Source organism: Branchiostoma lanceolatum, chromosome 15 (genome assembly GCF_035083965.1).
Source record: "Branchiostoma lanceolatum isolate klBraLanc5 chromosome 15, klBraLanc5.hap2, whole genome shotgun sequence".
Lineage (NCBI taxonomy): Eukaryota > Metazoa > Chordata > Leptocardii > Amphioxiformes > Branchiostomatidae > Branchiostoma > Branchiostoma lanceolatum.
The window spans coordinates 4,401,450-4,420,132 of NC_089736.1; the positions used below are offsets into that span (position 1 = coordinate 4,401,450).

At 42.1% G+C, this 18,683-nt stretch overlaps 2 protein-coding genes across 2 annotated transcripts; both read right to left on the minus strand.

Moving 5' to 3' along the window:
* Positions 1 to 4,606: 4,606 nt before the first annotated feature.
* Positions 4,607 to 8,661, minus strand: LOC136420381 (uncharacterized). The gene is made up of 4 exons (XM_066407259.1): positions 7,140 to 8,661; positions 6,628 to 6,767; positions 5,882 to 6,039; positions 4,607 to 5,288 (listed from the first exon to the last, which is right to left on the minus strand). The coding sequence occupies exons 1-4, from the start codon at positions 8,628 to 8,630 to the stop codon at positions 5,269 to 5,271; spliced, it is 1,809 nt and encodes a 602-aa protein (XP_066263356.1). The 5' UTR covers positions 8,631 to 8,661; the 3' UTR covers positions 4,607 to 5,268.
* A 5,555-nt stretch (positions 8,662 to 14,216) lies between these two features.
* Positions 14,217 to 18,236, minus strand: LOC136420382 (uncharacterized). The gene is made up of 4 exons (XM_066407260.1): positions 18,098 to 18,236; positions 15,393 to 16,929; positions 14,880 to 15,019; positions 14,217 to 14,739 (listed from the first exon to the last, which is right to left on the minus strand). The coding sequence occupies exons 2-4, from the start codon at positions 16,881 to 16,883 to the stop codon at positions 14,568 to 14,570; spliced, it is 1,803 nt and encodes a 600-aa protein (XP_066263357.1). The 5' UTR covers positions 16,884 to 16,929; positions 18,098 to 18,236; the 3' UTR covers positions 14,217 to 14,567.
* Positions 18,237 to 18,683: the final 447 nt, after the last annotated feature.

The window sequence follows — 18,683 nt, forward strand, 5'->3', positions numbered from 1 at the left end:
TAACTATCTATGAACCATAACAAAGCAAGCAATGATATATATCATGCACATATTTTTTCGAGAGCTGCGTTGCACTGCTATTGCTACAATCATTTATAATACTGAGTGCAAACGTCAACAGAACTAGTATTCGGTGTATGAATCATATCGTATTTCCTCATGATCAGCTCAAGATTTTGGTAGCAATGGATCGAAGACTGCCATCCTCGAACTCTGCAATCGGCAGGAGTCGAAGCTACTCATAAAATATGGTAAGGATGTAAGGATCTCATCATGAAATGTCTATAAATTATGTAATGTGCTCTTTCCTTGATTGATTCATTGATGTGTTTCTACTGTGCTACTATCACCCAGTACCGTTGATATCTAGAGCTAAATTTTGGTTACTTTCTTCAAAAAAGTCTATTTTAGGCCTCTATTAGAAATGTTATCATTACTGTTTATATCATAGTGCACGTGTCACTGAGTATCTAGGATGTCACCAGTTCAGTACGAGGTTAATCAGTCATTCAGAACATTCTTATTATTTGCAGCTGCAATTTAGCCTGGAATCCATTCAATTCTAGCTCCTGTCCACTCACCTGATCGCTTCCCGTAGAATATTTCTATGGGGAAGCGAACAGACGAGTGGATCATAAGAAAAAGAGTTCATAGAACCAAAACCTCCGTGAGATGAAAAAAGATGTTTGAAAACTGTGGGGTGGATTTCTGGCATTAGACAGACAAGGCTCTCCGTTCTAGTAAACGTCCATCTCTTCCACGATGATCCGTGAGTAGGAGTTCCAGCCGGTCAGGGCTTTGCCACTCCCGCGAGCGGTCTTGCATGGGCCCACGTTCAGTGACACCGTCAGAGGACCGGCAGGTAGGCCGTAGCACAGGCCGTCAACTAGGGAATAGATAAGCAGACTTTACACTTGATTTCTGAAACTGTCGTACTACACATTGTAAACACTCTTGTAGACTACAGCATCATGAATGTTAAGCGAAGTGAAGTGATAGATCTTATTTATCTTCACACTCACAAACAAGCTATAGTCTTCGAAAAAAAAGTAGACTACTATGTCTTGTACGACAGTTTCAAAACAGCAAGTGTTATATATGTTTATCGCAAGACTTTGTTTTTCAATTCCGTGAATAGTTTCATCATGCTGACCTCACTGGGCTTTCATTAACTCTGCTACTCCTTGCCGCATGGTGGAGTTGTGGCAAGGAGAATGCGGTCTCAGACGTGACTCTATTATGACTTGTGTAGATTTATTTTTCAATGTTTTGAATTGTTTCGATACTTCTGTTTCTCTTCTTGTCTCCTATATTAAAACCTAATAAGGAGAAAAGATCAGTCACTTGTGGATACACGATGGATGTCCTTTTCATCGTCGGTCTGTATGATGCCATCAATGGGATCGGGATCGCTGCACTCAGTCCCATTCAGTTTACAGGTAGTGGAGGTAGTCTTAACCCCGATGTCACCGTTCCAGGTCAGACGGAGGGCAGATGTCGAGGAAAGCTTATTAAACGGGCACCACTGCGTATCAAATAATGATAAGTATTTTAGCATAAAAGAACCAATTGTTTCAACAAGTTATCACGAAACACCCCAACTTTTACACATTCACTGTTGAACAAAAAGCCACTTTTCTCTTAAAATCACAGAATCCAAAACTTCGAGAAAAAGTGTGACTTTTCGTCTTCCACTGCCTACAAAAAAGAAGTAAAACCCAACTTGTCTAGATACATGTATACCCAACAGTCGTATTTAGTAGCCTATTGATACAACAAAGAAAGTCACACTTCACTGTCACATGTATGTTTTTTCCTATACATTTCTACAATGTATTTGCGATTAGCCCACGGGCATGAACTTGCAATGAAACTTTCTTTAACATTAAAACTCAATTGTGTATGCGGTTAACACTACAAAAAAGTCAAGCTAATTTTCGACTTTACATACTACTGTCTTCATCAGGTTATAATGACTAATACTTAAGGTCACGTATATAGCCTTACGTAGTATAGCACTAATCGAAACCTAACTTTCGTGAATGACTTAAAAAGTATCAGAGATTTGAATTGACAGAAATGTGAAAGAGCTCTTAGAACAAGTATGAAATGAAAAAAAGTTCAACATACTTACTTAAGAGGAGTACTAAGTACAAAATTGGTGTTACTGGTTAAGAGAAAGAATTTATAGAAGATAGATACCAAAATCTTCCCGATTTTTGCGTTTCGGCGCATGCGATCCCGGAACGCATTGTCCTGGCTTTTACCTTGCAGGCAGGAACCAGGGAAGCTTGGTTCAACACTGTGTCGCACACAATAAGACCTTATATGGCAATACGTTCTCAAATCCTTGTATAGCCGTTGCCTTATATGGCAAGAGAGCACGAAAAGGCAGGCAGGCTAGATTTGCATGTGACACAGGACGGCGACCGCATGTAACTGCTACAACTGTTCGGAAATATCATTGCATTGTGGTTTCGGACTTTGATATCCTGAAAAATGACCATATTACATCTATTCCACAAGATTGCAGAAGAAAAAAAATGATTTCGTCAAGAAAACGACCAAAAATCGGCATAAATGATACCATATAGTGAGGTTATAGCATTACGTCCAGAGTGACCAGTTATAACCGCAGCTTGGCCGATCTGGCAACGCGAAGCACTTCGGACCCAGAAGATGCGGGTTCGTGTCCGTGCATGGATTTTTTTTTCTTTTTAGATATTGAATATCAAAAATATATATTGATATTATATTAATCTATCAATATCATATTTATGAATATCATTTTTTTCATTAATAAATAAAGAAATATTTTATATTTGTTATTTTTAAATATTCATTTAATATATACAAGGCCTTTGTCTTATGAACAGGACTTCATAGATTCCAAACCCGGCATTCGAATTTTTCTGTTCATTGTAATGGAAAATACCGTGCAGCGGCTCCTATGCGCGGTAAGATGATTCTTGCAAAACACTCGCCACTAAACTTCTATCCCCGATGTAAACAGAGGCTCTTGATGTTGTTTGCAAAACAGCGATTCTTTGTTACAGTAGCAAATGCTCCATTGTTCAGTATCGACTTCATTCAGACAACACGGACGTGGAAAGTGGCGCCCCTCGGCACAAAACTATGGGAATTTTCATGAATTTTAGCAAAATTACCCAGGAAAATAAGGAAGAAATGTTGTAAATGCGGAAACCAGAATAATACGGATGAGGTAGCTGTTGATTTGTTTGACATTTGGTAGTCATTTTAGATAGAACCTTAGCTGTTATGAACTTCTATTTCACTTAATTACCATAGTGCTGATGATTCAATGGTGCTTTTTCAAATTTTATGTTTTATTGCGTGCCAAGTACATAATGACATTGATAGCTTTTATAATGAGCCTATTATACATTTTACAAATAAGTACAAGTTGTAGGCCAAGACCAGCTTTTTCAAAAGCACTTAAGTTAAGTGACGTAACTTCAAAATTGCTTTCCCCAATCTGCCTTTCTCTATTAAAACAGTACTCATTTCCCAAAATGACAATTTTCTTATAGACTGAACAGCCCTTGAGTGACTTCCTCTGGCAGATTTTACTTCAAGTAAAGGGAAAAGACAATTCACACTTATAAACGTAGCCGAAACGCCAGCTTTTTTTAAAAGCTCTTGTTACACCACTGTCCACGCTGCTCCAGTAGCATTGCATAACGTGCCTTGCGGACACCGTACCGGGAGACCCCATCTCCCCCTTTCCGCCCCTTTCCCCGGCCGGCCCCTGTTCTCCACGGTCTCCCTTGGCACCGTCACGGCCGTGGTTGCCAGGGACGCCGTGGTTGCCAGGGATACCGTTGTTGCCAGGTGATCCTGGAGGCCCGGTGACGCAGGTGCCGCAACACTGTGGAGAACAGTAAACATTCATACTGTATGCAGCAAAGCTGCAACGTTTGTTAAATGAAGATTCAGATTTCTCCTTGGGGATTTTGCCTACGGATTAAACTACAGAACATTGAGGCCTTGTAACGCAGGTGTCACAACAATATGGGAAACGACTACCATTCATATAGCATGTAGCAAACCGGCAACGTTTGTTAAAGGAACGTTTAGATTCTTACTTGTGGTTTTTGCCTACGTTTTAAACTACAGGTCAACGAAAGCCTAGATTAGTAAAAAAAAGTCTAGGAAAGTTGTACGTAAGAGCAATTATATATTAGACCTACAAGCAAATTAGACCTACAGCATATGCACGCCCCCCCCCCCCCCCATACCCCCGCCCTATAAAACACTCACCTGTCCAGTGTTAGTAGCACTCTGGCAGAGGCCTGTGCGTGTAAACGTCGCACCAACAAGAACCAAAACAACCAGCCACGAATGTAAAGCCATAACTCTCTCCTAGCAAGCTATCAGAAACCAAATCGTTAGTGACAAAGTTTTGCTGGTTTGACCCCTTGAGCGTCGGACTACAGTGCAGGTACAACCCTCTCCTTGTAATTGTTGACATGCGATGATATATATTTATTGCCCTTACCCTTTGCTAGTGTTTTACGATAGACACAATAAACACTTTGTAGCGTTAAAAGTCAATGAATCAAGCAATCAATCAACTGGTACAATGGACGTTTCTACACCAAAGATTTAATAAGAAAGTTCACCCAGCAGCTGTTGTATCGCAATGGCACCAAACAAAGTGATAAAGTTACACATCAATTTACTCACAGTTAAGAAAGTATGCCTTTATTGCTGAAACAGGCACGCAGCTTTCTTATCGCAATACTAGTGCATTACAGGAGTCGTTGAAAGATTGTCCAATATACCTAGTGTTGGACAGCTAGATTGTCCAATATACAGAGAAAGTTTGTCAGATACCAAGTGTTGGACAGATAGATTGACCTATATACCAAGAAACTTTGTCCAATATACCAAGTGTTGGACAGTGACAGTGCTCTACGGGAGTCGTCGAAAGATTGTCCAATATACAAAGTGTTGGACTGCTTGCATTCCAGGTTAGGCTACCAGCAATTGTGACTTTATCCTTCCTTTAAGAATTAACAACTCCTATCATATAACTATCTATAAACCATAACAGATCAAAGCAATACGTATCATCATGCACATCAAATTGTTCAGAGCTGCGATGCACTATAATAAGTGCATTGCCAAGTAAAACATTGGGCAAACAGCACTCTTTATCATAGTATTTGTGTGAATTGATATTGTTTTTCCCCATCGTCTTCCGAGATTTCCGTCAGCAATGGAAGACTGTCGCCCTCGAGCTCTTCAGTCAGCAGACGTTGAAGCTATTTAGTAAGAGTAAAGTAAATATGTAATGATCTCATTATAAGATGTCTTTATAGTATATATCATTGTGCTCTTTCTCTGATGCGATGATCGGTCTGTTGGATTTTGATTTATACAAAATGGAAATGCCATGTCTACAATTCTATGAACAAATGATTGATGAACAAGAAATTGTGATGTCTATAGGAGAATGACAGTGAAATTGAATCACAGTTGGTCAACATAAAAACAGCTCAAATATTGTGTACCCTTTATTTTTGACTGGTAAGGGTCGGACTCTTGACACACTCTGATCATTCGAAACACTTGAGCCCACATGTAAGTTACCATAATGACACAAAGTAATTAACCTAAAACAAGTGCGACTTAAAGTGCATAGTGAATATAGCCTTTCTGCTCAAACATGTGCTGTGCTTTCCAACATACAAATGATATATAAAGGAAGTGTTTTGAAAATTGAGAGTTGGTGCAATTAATATCAATTTATCACAGAAAAGAGAGTTTTTCTAAGACTGGTGAATGCCTTATCTTATCTTTGCTTGTGCATTCTAAAGATGCTTAAAACAAATATCATATCAAAGCTCGCCCCCACGTCCAGACGACGCAGCGGACTCTTGCTGAAGTTTCCACGGGCGGAAGGCGTTGGTGACCCCGCCCAGCGCGCCCTCCAGGCTCGGGAAGTGGCGCAGGAGGACGGAGGACATCGTGGCGTTCCCTACCCAGTCTAACCCTTCCTGGGTGTACGTAGCGCTGTGTGCAACAACATTTGAAAACAAAATTTGTATTTGCCAAAGCAAAGTACGTCAATCTCTCGTAATCTCTTTATCTGGATTGAACTTCGGTCAAGAAATAAATGAGGCATCTCTTCGTCGGTCAATATTGACCATGGTAAAATCCTATATACAATTCAGCCCTACATCATCTGCTAAACTGCTATGCGGGAATGACAGTCTCTACCACATAGGTCACATCTGTAAGCTGACTTAGTTATTTTGCAAAATTTCTTTTCTGCTGATCCACTCTTTTGCATTTTTATAGTGTAATGTATAAGGTAAATCTAATTCATCCATTCGGTTTTACAACGAGTGTAGCGAACTGCAGAAAATGCACTGTCGAATATATTTGGTTATGTAGGCTCATACGAACCTTAGCCACAACGTACATTGCGTCTTATTGCTTTATTGGCATTTTTCAATGTTTTGAATACTTAAATGTAGCGTCTTGGGAGTCAGAAGTCTCCTGATACCCAAAAACGTTTGACTTACGATTCACCAATATGCAAATACAACACCAATATGGCGACGGTCGCACCAACAACATCACGTAAAAAGACCCTACCTGTTGTAGTAGTCCGTGTAGAAGCGATCGGCCCTGAGACGTCGACTCGCCATCAGCATAAAGAGTCGGAAGGCCGTGTCACTAAAGGCGAACCCGGTGGGTCGGGGGCTCTCCGCCATGCATCCAACCAGAAGGTCAACCTAATGTGGAGGCGGGTATTTGGGAATAAACTCAAAATTGAGAGTTTGCTGGTATCATCATTTAAGCACAAAGAATTACTTGGCTATCAGAAATTATAAATAAAGTATGCTAGATTTCACTATTCTATTAGAAGGCAGGTTACCTAGTAACTGACCAATTTGTTGACATCTATTAAGCATAGTTGTTCTTCGCAAGCCTGTAACAAAATCTTGTATGGAAATTTTTCTTTTCTGGTTCCTTTTTTTGTGTTATGGTTCAGTTGACCGGTGGACACAGGACAGCCAACAAAGCTTAAAATTTTCGATCCCAAAATCTTGTCTTGGATACGAGCTTTTCGTAACGTTGAGCAAACGCAGAATGCGCGTACTTACCATTTCGACGTCTCCGTCGTACATATCGTACAACTCATCGGCGACGATTGGGTCGTCCGTGATGTCCTGGAAGGTTTCTGCGGGGGCCATGTTGAGGTGACGCCGAAGCTCGTTGTAGCGCGGCACGCCGCGTTCCCGATCCCTCAGCACGTCGACTGTTGCCATGTCCACAAACTCCGAGTTTTGCGTTTCGGGAAGCTGCAGGTCCCGGATGGTGTTTGGGTAGTTGTGGAGAACAAGAGCGCCCGGGTTCTCCACACCGAATGTGTAGAAGAGGTTTTCCATGCCCTGTTTCTCAACAACATCGAAAGCATCGCTGAAGAGTGTATCCTTCAATCGGTACATTTTCTCAGTGCGTTTTTTGGTGTTCATGTCTTGCAAGTGGATGATGTCGGGTAGAATAGAGTGCATGCGATAAACGGCTGTGAACTCCTCCGTAAGGGAGTACGGCACTCCATGCAGCTCCTTGGTGGAACCGGGGATGCCAGTCAGTACATAGTCATAGGATGAGGGTAAGATATGTTCAAGAATGTTACCCAAACCTCCCAACTGAGACAAAAGGCCGAACCAGTTGGTGTTCATGGCCACGTCCAAAATGTCGTTGTACAGAAGAGCGGGGGATAATTCTACGGTGTGCAGCTTCGCCATGACTGCAGCGTTGATGAGCCGAGCTTTGTCGAAGAGTTCTTGATCGGTCATCTTCGGGTACTTCGCCTTCAACACGTCACAGATCACGTTGTGTTCTCGCGTGAACAAGTTGTGTAGCATGCTGAGCCCCACCCACCAGTTGCTGGAGAACCCGGTCTTTTCGACGCCCGTCTTCTCGTCTAGAGGAATCATCCCGCTGGAGGTGACCTTCAACTTGCCGTCTTGCATCTCTCGGAGAGACAGCTGGGTCTCCAAATCACTCCCGTACAGCTGTGAGGCGTCCCACCAGTGGGTGTTGGCGTTACGGAACGTTTTCGGGCGGTTCTTCTGTTTTTGGGTCGGGTCAGGAACAGTCCGGAAAACTTTCAAATAGTCAATACCGCGACCCCATAGCTCATCGCCTTTGGACAGGGGGACGAGAATAGGATTCCATTTCTGGTTCAGACCGTGATCGAACCAGTCGTGTGTCTGAAACTGTAGCCAGGCCGCCGCCAGGAGGTTGATAGAGGTAGCGGGGATGAACTCTTCTCTCTTGAACAATTTGTTGGAGATTTCTCGAGGGTTTGGTTTCAGGAGGTTGTTCTCGTCCACGTATGTTTTCTCTATGGGAGCGTTTCTGCCGAAGCGGTACAGGCGCATCCCCATGGCCGGGTCATCCAGGTCGTTACAGCTACCGTCCGCGGTTCGCGCATGTAGAGTGGAGTCAGGGCATGATATGTTAGGCTTTGTGTCGTCAGTAGTGTAGGTGTCGTGTAGGGCACTATAGTCCAAAACTTTTCGCTGGTACACCAGGTATGCGACGGCAACCGTGACCGGTAACTGATACCAGGCAAGTAACCACATTGCTTTGGTTGATAGCAATTCTTTTGGGAGGAATCTGAAATCAAAAACGAAATTATATAATTAAGTCAAAACAAAACTAAACTAAATGAATCATCTTACTCTGTCGACCATGATATTTAGATTTCGTTATTTTTCTGTAACATTTTGAACGAACAAGGACGCAGCATTCAAGTTTTCATAACTTATTTCTACAGTGGCAAATGTCATATTCTTACAAATATTCACATTTTCTACAAATGGGTTTTACTGTTGTTTTTATTTGGCTATGTTTGCATATTTGTTAGTTTCTAGGTTATCGGCGACCAACATTCAAAGACATACTTAAAGACCCAAGTAAAACTATATAAATACGGGATAATGTAAACTATGGGCTTCAGTATGCGTCTGTTTCACGTGCAAAAAAGTTACGCATGTTACTGTATAACAATCGCTGTCATCTGGCCCAACATATTGACAAATCAGGGGTTGTAGGCTAGGCTCTACCAGCCTCCGCTGGTCGCTGGGAAAATAGTAGAAATTGGCCAAATAGAGTCAATTGTATGAAGGGAGTCGGTTGGTCATGCCCTAATTGATTTATGGCTTAAATGATCTCAACTTTAAAGCTACTGCTTTTGTTCAGGAAATAAGCAGATTAATTTATTGCCGTTCATCAACTGACATAAGACAGACTAACTGCGCCTGCGAATGAAACCCTCCATGGCCAAAGCCCCCCGGCAAATGTTCTCCCTACAGCCGGCGCGGTTAGTCTGATAGAAACTTGCTGTAGGCAAGGTGATTAAAACTTATCGCAGAACTTTGTGTACAAAACGTTAACGGCTCTTCATTTGATTGCAAGTTACAGCTGCGTCTAAGCACACATCGATATGTTTAAAACCAGCCGTACTTACCTGTCTTTCTTGACTTGTATGAAGAACAGAATATGACCTCCGTCTGTGGACGCCTAATGAGTACACTCACTCCAAATAGGCGTGGCAGTGGTTATTAAACCATTTGTCGCCGATCGCGAAAAAAGCCTTCCATGCAAAGTACAGATGTGCATATTTTTCTTGACAACCTTCCCTTAAGGCTCAAACGAGTTCACAAATGAAGTCTCTAATGTCCTTGTTGCCATTGGGCACTATCTCGTTAAGCAGGACCAATACCTTCTGGTAACCTTTCACAATTTATGCTTTTCATTGAAGTCATGGTAATTTTAATCCCCCGGCGACCATGTTGAAGGGTAACTAATAAATAGATGAAGTGAATGAAAACGGGATCAAGCAGCAGTCTTTGTTGCGACTCGGCACTATCTCGTTAAGCAGGACCGTTGCCCTCTTGTATTATTTCACGATTTATGCTTGTCATTGACGTCATGGTAATTTTAATCCCCCGGCGACCATGCTGAAGGGTAACTAATAAATAGATGAAGTGAATGAAAACGGGATCAAGCAGCAGTCTTTGTTGCGACTCGGCACTATCTCGTTAAGCAGGACCGTTGCCCTCTTGTATTATTTCACGATTTATGCTTGTCATTGACGTCATGGTAATTTTAATCCCCCGGCGACCATGCTGAAGGGTAACTAATAAATAGACGAAGTGAATGAAAACGGGATCAAGCAGCAGTCTTTGTTGCGACTCGGCACCATCTCGTTAAGCAGGACCGTTGCCCTCTTGTATTATTTCACAATTTATGCTTCTCATTGACGTCAGTGTAATTTTAATCCCCCGGCGACCATGTTGACGGGTAACTAATAAATAAATGAAGTGAATGAAAACGGGATCAAGCAGCAGCATATCGGCGTGGTTAAGAGACGTACACTGGCATGATGGGAGCTGACAGATCAACACAACCGGTCGATGTCTTCCCTCGGAAAGGACGCTAAATGGAGGTCCCATGTTTGCGGAGAGCCACACCTCGAGCACGTTAAAGAACCCAATCCACGAAAAGAGTAGGGGTCCTTCCCGGTGCTAGTGGTTCAAAACCTACAGTCCTATGGCCGCACATGGGTTCGCCCTTAGTACATATAATAGCCTACGGCTAGTTGGGCAACCCTGGGATGTACATGCTGAACCAATAAATAAATAACTAAACATTCAACAAAACTTGTGATAAATGATTAAGGCTTATTAGATTAACCAACTCCGTGCATTTCTCAATTATGAATGTTAGTGTAGAGAAGTGATTTGATACAATTTTCTTCTTCTATTTTGAGGATCAGTATTGGTGCTGGTGTGATACGCCTAATGGCGGTTATACCGGCTATAAAGATACAGATACAGTATTAACAGGATTAGATAAGAGTCGACTTGCCATGTAACTAGTAGTTTTGAGACAGAAAATAAACTTTTCAACAAATTTGCTTCTGTGTGCAATATCGTTTACTTAAGATGTTTACAGAAAATGTAGTTTGAAGTAGATGATATACAATAAATTCCCTATCATTGTTCTTTCATTACGAGGAAGATTGTAGGCATGACCGTATGTCCTTGTCAAATCATTTTGTGGTCTGGTTATCTAAACTGATGGACAGTAAGTTAAAGGGTAGCTGTCGGCCTGCTCCTAGGTATCCTTACACATCCTTACATCTGCTTGGAGATTTCGGCTAAGGTCTCCAAGCAGATGTAGGGTTGAGAGGTCGTTATGTTTTCTGAATGACAGCCGGGCCTCTCTGACAGCCCCTAACCCCAAATAAGCAGGTGAAAAGTTGAGTAAAAAGTCAAAGTAGTTAAGGGAAAACGGATATTATCCACATATATCCTTAACCTACTCAACACGTACAAGATATGATGAAAACATGAATGTAGGTGGCGCTTCGACTGTGGGACATGGTGTCCCAGGGACTCCTCGCGCGGCGCCTACAAATCGATCCTTTTTCTGTCAGCTAGTGTCTTAAAGGTAACTATAGGTATCTAAAGATGTCTGGAACTATTTGGGAAAGCTTTTACTGGTCTCGTGTCTAATTTTCACATGTTACAAGTGAGGATTGCATACCCTATCATAGCCTAATCTGCAGTACCGCTCCCGGTCGTATCATGAAAAGTGACAAAAGAGACCGCCAAATTGCCAAATTTTGGTCTTTTCGGGAATGGGAAAATCGCAAAAGACTCGCAAAGGGGTTGGACGTTTTCGGGCTTATTTGACCTTGAAACTGCGAGCACGTAAAACGAAGTATTGTGATATCTTAGACATTTCGCCAAAAATGCAATGGGATATTAGGTCATAAATTACATGTTTCCTTTGCATTTTACCTATAGATGCAGTTAAGGGTGCATTTCCTGTAAATGGTCACTTTCTAAATGGCTACCAAAGCCAAGTTCAATCGTAATCTATGAAACAAGAAGACGTTGAACAATTGCCGCGGTGTTCAGGTCTGTTTATTGATGAATAGATCCATTTTTCTTTCAAAATGCTGTGAGGTGTCAGGCTGCAATGGTGAATGCTATGGTGTTTATTATCATAATCTATTCATGTGAGATGCTGGTAGCTAGGACATGAAGTTGCTTTATCGGGAAAATGCATTTTACATGTGGAATGTTGTACATCATAATGTACCGATGCCACAGAAATAGTTTATTTGTGTAATTCAGTGACTTATATTGCTGGAAATACCGATGTTACACTGACGTTTCATAAACAAGGCACCATATCAGACCACAAACAAAACTTTCAGAGTCACAGAACTTAAGGCTAGAGAGCTACTCCCGTTATCAGGCGTGACAATTCTTGTGCCTAGTGTAATCTACCAAGCCTTGTGCAGGATGGCTATGCTTGAAGACTGGTGGTTTCCTTGATTATAGATATTAAGGAACTACTTTCCCATGACGGGGAGTTTATGAGAGATAAATATGAAAGGAACGTTCTGTAATTTTCCTATTAGATGATAGTACAAGTATCTACATTCATATTCTTCGCTCATGCGACAATAGTGAACTTCCTTAAATAAGTCACCGATCTTCGACACAAAGGACAACAGTAGCCATGGATCTTGTCTGGATTACAGTTCTAGCACACTACCTAGACTGACAACACTTGGTAGCTGTCATTCTATAGGTACAACATACCCAAGAATGTTCGTACGTCATACCTCTTTTAGATCTGTGACTCTGAAAGTTTTGTTTGTGGTCTGATATGGCGCTTTGTTTATGAAACATCAGTGCAACACCAGTATCCAGCAACAAAAGTATTTAAAAAACTATTTCTATGGCACGAATACATAATTAAGAACAATATACATAACACATGAAATGCAATTCCCGATAAAATAACTATGTATTTATTTTAACTAGCAGCCATATCTAAATGGATAGATTATGATAATAACCACCATGGCATTCACCGTTTCACTGTTAAGGACTCCAAACATCTTACAGCTTTTTGAAAGGACATTGTATCTACTGATAGATAAACAGACATAAACACCGTTGCAGCTGTTCAACGTCTTCTTGTTTCATAAATCATGATTGAACTTGGATGTGGTAGCCCGTTACAAAGCGAAAGTATACAGGAAATGTAGACCGGACCATGTGAAATGCGAGAGAAACATGTGATTTATGACTCAGTGCCCCGTTTAGATTTTGGCGAAATGTCAAGATATCGTAAATCTTGGTTTTACGTGGTCGTAGTTTCGAGGTCAAGGTCAAATTAGCCTCAAAACTCAAAACCCCTTTGCGAGTCTTTAATGATTTCCCCATTCCCGAAAAGACGGAAATTTGGCAATTTGACGGTCTCCTTTGTCACTTTTCTTGATACGGCCGGGAGCGGTACTGCAGATAAGGCTCCAATAGGGTATATACTTTGATCTTGTAAAATACGTCAATATTCAAGGTATTTTACTTAAAGCTAGTGAATACTTAACTAAACCGGTCTAAAAATATTCACATACATTTAGAATGACCAATAAGACTTCAAAACACGTGTTGGCGTAGCAAGGGTCGATTTTCAAATACTGGGGTGGAGCTCATGTCACATAAGTAGAAGCGCCGCCTATATTCGTGTACACATAAAGTTTTGCCCGTAATGAGTCATCTTATGATATAACGGGAGGGACGCTAACATAAGACGCTAACATATGCTCTACGGGAGTCGTTGAAAGATTGTCCAATTTCCCAAGTGTTGGACAGCTAAATTGTGCTATATACCATACCGTCATATTTTTGCATCAAGTATGTCGCTATACATTGTGATAGTGTTGCTTGAACTGATCATGTTTAGAAATGACTAAACAAATTGAATTTCAAAGTCCAATTTTCGAGCCCTGATATTGCTTGGGTTGCTTTAATCTTATTGTGTTTCCCCATCGTCTTCCGAGATTTCGGTCAGCAATGGAAGACTGTCGCCCTCGACCTCTTCAATCAGCAGACGTTAAAGCTATTTAGTAAGAGTAAAGTAAATATGTAATGATCTCATTATAAGATGTCTTTATAGTATATATCATTGTGCTCTTTCTCTGATGCGATGATCGGTCTGTTGGATTTTGATTTATACAAAATGGAAATGACATGTCCACAATTCTATGAACAAATGATTGATGAACAAGAAATTGTGATGTCTATAGGAGAATGACAGTGAAATTGAGTCACAGTTGGTCAACATAAAAACAGCTCAAATATTGTGTACCCTTTATTTTTGACTGGTACGGGTCTGACTCTTGACACACTCTGATCATTCGAAACACATGTAAGTTATCATAATGACACAAAGTAATTAACCTAAAACAAGTGTGACTTAAAGTGCATAGTGAATATGGCCTTACTGCTCAAACATGTGTTGTGGTTTCCAACATACAAATAATGTATTAAGGCGGTGCATAAGGAAGTGTTTTATAAATTGAGTTTAGAGATTAGAGTTGGTGCAATTGATATCAATTTATCATAGAAAAGAGAGTTTTGCTAAGACTGGTGAATGCCTTATCTTATCTTTGCTTGTGCATTCTCAAGATGCTTAATACAAATATCGTATCAAAGCTCGCCCCCACGTCCAGACGACGCGGACTCTTGTTGCAGTTTCCACGGGCGGAAGGCGTTGGTGACCCCGCCCAGCGCGCCCTCCAGGCTCGGGAAGTGGCGCAGGAGGACGGAGGACATCGTGGCGTTCCCAACCCAGTCCAACCCTTCCTGGGTGTACGTAGCGCTGAGTGAATATTTGACAACGAAATAAACATTTTTTAAAGCGAATTAAATCATTATCTTTGTAATCCCTTTATTTAAATTGAACTTAACAACACCAATATGGCGACGGTCGCACCAACAACATCACGTAAAAGGCCCTACCTGTTGTAGTAGTCCGTGTAGAAGCGATCGGCCCTGAGACGTCGCGTCGCCATCAGGATAAAGAGTCGGAAGGCCGTGTCACTGAAGGCGAACCCGGTAGGCCGAGGGCTCTCCGCCATGCATCCAACCAGAAGGTCAACCTAATGTGGAGGCGGGTATTTGGGAATAAACTCAAAATTGAGAGTTTGCTGATATCATAATTAAAGCACAAAAAAGTTACTTGGCTATCAGAAATTATGAATAAAGTATGCTAGATTTTACTATTCTATGAGAAGGCAAGTTACCTGGTAACTGACCAATTTGTTGACATCTATTAAACATAGTTGTTCTTCGCAAGCCTCTAACAAAATCTTGTATGGAAAAGTTTTCTTTGCTGGTTCCTTTTTTGTGTTATGGTTGAGTTGACCGTTTGATACAGGGCAGCCAACAAAGCTTAAAATTTTCGATCCTAAAATCTTGTATTGGATACGAGCTTTTCGTAACGATGAGCAAACGCAGAAGGCGCGTACTTACCATTTCGACGTCTCCGTCGTACATTTCGTACAACTCATCGGCAACGATTGGGTCATCCGTGATGTCCTGGAAGGTTTCTGCGGGGGCCATGTTGAGGTGACGCCGAAGCTCGTTGTAGCGCGGCACGCCACGTTCCCGATCCCTCACCACGTCGACTGTTGCCATGTCCACAAACTCCGAGTTCTGCGTTTCGGGAAGCTGCAGGTCCCGGATGGTGTTTGGGTAGTTATGGAGGACAAGGGCGCCCGGGTTCTCCACACCGAATGTGTAGAAGAGGTTGTCCATGCCCTGTGTCTCAACAACATCGAAAGCATCGCTGAAGAGTGTATCCTTTAATCGGTACATTTTCTCAGTGCGTTGTTTGGTTTTCATGTCTTGCAAGTGGATGATGTCGGGTAGAATAGAATGCATGCGATAAACGGCTGTGAACTCCTCCGTAAGGGAGTACGGCACTCCATGCAGCTCCTTGGTGGAACCGGGGATGCCATTCAGTACATAGTCATAGGATGAAGGTAAAATATATTCAAGAATGTTGCCCAGTCCTCCCAGCTGAGACAAAAGGCCGAACCAGTTGGAGTTCATGGCCACGTCCAAAATGTCATTGTACAGAAGAGCGGGGGTCCACTCCACGGTATGCAGCTTCGCCATGACTGCAGCGTTGATGAGCCGAGCTTTGTCGAAGAGTTCTTGATCGGTCATCTTCGGGTACCTCGCCTTCAGCACGTCACAGATCACGTTGTGTTCTCGCGTGAACAAGTTGTGTAACATGCTGAGCCCCACCCACCAGTTGCTCGAGAACCCGGTCTTTTCGACGCCCGTCTTCTCGTCTAGAGGAATCATCCCGCTGGAGGTGACCTTCAACTTGCCGTCTTGCATCTCTCGGAGAGACAGCTGGGTTTCCAAATCACTCCCATACAGCTGTGAGGCGTCCCACCAGTGGGTGTTGGCGTTACGAAACGTTTTCGGGCGGTCCTTCTGTTTTTGAGTCGGGTCAGGAACAGTCCGGAAAACTTTCAATACGTCAAAACCGCGACGCCATAGCTCATCGCCTTTAGACAGGGGGACGAGAATAGGATTCCATTTCTGGTTCAGACCGTGATCGAACCAGTCGTGCGTCTGAAACTGAAGCCAGGCCGCCGCCAGGAGGTTGATAGAGGTAGCGGGGATGAACTCTTCCCTCTTGAACAATTTGTTGGAGATTTCTCGAGGGTTTGGTTTCAGAAGGTTATTCTTGTCCACGAAGGTTTTCTCTACGGGAGCGTTTCTGCCGAAGCGGTACAGGCGCATTCCCATAGTCGGGTCATCCAGGTCATTACAGCTGCCGTCTGCGGTTCGCGCATGGAGAGTGGCGTCAGGACAGGATATGGTAGGCTTGTCGTCGTCTTCTGTGTAGGTGTCGTGTAGGGCACTGTTGTCTAAAACCTGCCGCTGGTACGCAAGGTATGCGATGGCAACCAAGACTGGTAACTGATACCAGGCAATTAACCCCATTGTTTTAGTTGGCGGCGAATCTTGTTTTACAAATATTGGTCGGAATCTGGAAATAGGAAATCATAAAAGTGAGCCAAATCAAAGCAGAACTCAAAATCATCAATCCTGTCAAAAGATGAGCTCAATTTTGTATTTCGACGATGATTTTCTCCATTTTTGTTATTTTGTTTATTATTTTGTTTTGTTTATTTTTCGAGCATTTTTTGGTATTTTACTATTTTGCAAGGACAAAGTGGCACTACGCTGTTTTTATAACTTATTTTAAAATTAACAGTGCTCAATATCAGGTTTTTACAAATATTTACATTTTTGTACAAATGGGTTGTACAGTTTTTCGGTACGGTAATTGTTGTTTGGCTTTATGAGCACGTTGATTTTCCTACTGTGTATGTGACAGGCGAATAACATTTGAAGATATAATCTAGTCACGTATCCAATGGGCGTTGTCTACCCAACCTGAACCTTGCGGCATTTAAGGTCGCAGAACACAGTATATCTCCGCGACCCCTGTCCCCAATAGTAGTTCGTGTATAGTACTGCGTCACATTGCTTGAAAAGGCCGCTGTTTTTCTTCTGTGCACGTTAGCGAGGCTGAAACTGTGGTGAAAGTTAGAGGGATACGTCAGTTTTGAGACTGTTCGAGCTGAATTACGATGTTTGTTCGGTCGGCTTGGATTCGCGCCTGAATATTGTTACCGCCCGACTACTGTGCGTCGGCTGCAGTATGATGGCCTCCACTGGGGTCATATCAAAGTGTCTTTTAGAAGAGAAGGAGCTTGCAAACTTAAGCTCATTTTGACATATTTTGTAGATTGAACCCTGAAGTCAATCATGTCGAATCTAGACAATGTGGAGACGAGAACTATTTACAACCAAGAGCCTTCACCTTTGACATTGCACATGCGTAGTCGTAACCGTGAATGGGCTTATACACGTAGCAAAAACAGTAATTTCCCTTCTGTGAAGGTAAACATAACAACGAATGTATGACAGGGATTGGAAGCCATTCACGTGTTTCACGTGCAAAAAGTCACGTATGTTACTATATAACAATTACTGCCACTTGGCCCGACATATTAAAAGATCAGGGGGGCTGTGGGCAAGGTTATTGAAACTAATCACAGCATTTTGTGTACAAATCTGTTCTTCCTTCCGGTCCAATTTACCGCTGTCTTTGAGGACACATCAGCATGTACAAAGTTAACAGTACTCACCTATCTTTCTTGACTGTTTTTAAGAACAACCGCTACAGAAACGACCTATTTCTGTAGACGCCTGAGTACAGCACAGAATAGGCGTGGCAGTGGCTGTTAAACCGGTCCAGCTGCCAAACAAAGCCTTCTCTTAACCACACTACCTAAAGGCTTACTTAACCTTTGTCATCCGAGAGCGCAAACAATTTTGTAAACGATTTTTCTGCTGTTTTACAAGCTCTTAGATTTCCTTCTTTGATATGTACATATGTGAGGGCGCAAATCGTACGTCGTAAACTTAGAAGTAGTTTGTTTGACCAAGAGTTTATGTACTGGGCAAACGTTGGGTATGGAAAATTCCTTTATTTACAGTACTTGGTTCAGGTGACCCTGAAGCAGGTGACCCAGATCAATCAGGTGATTAGTATTCAGTGTCACAGAAAAAGTATTCAAGGCACGCACGTGTAAGGCTGTGACTCATTTTACCATCGTTGTTGATACTTAGATTACATAATGTTACTATCCAGTCAATTGTCACAAAAGATCTGTATAATCAACAAAGATAAAGATTCTATAAAGCAAAGAGTGGAAACCGAAGTTAGAAATA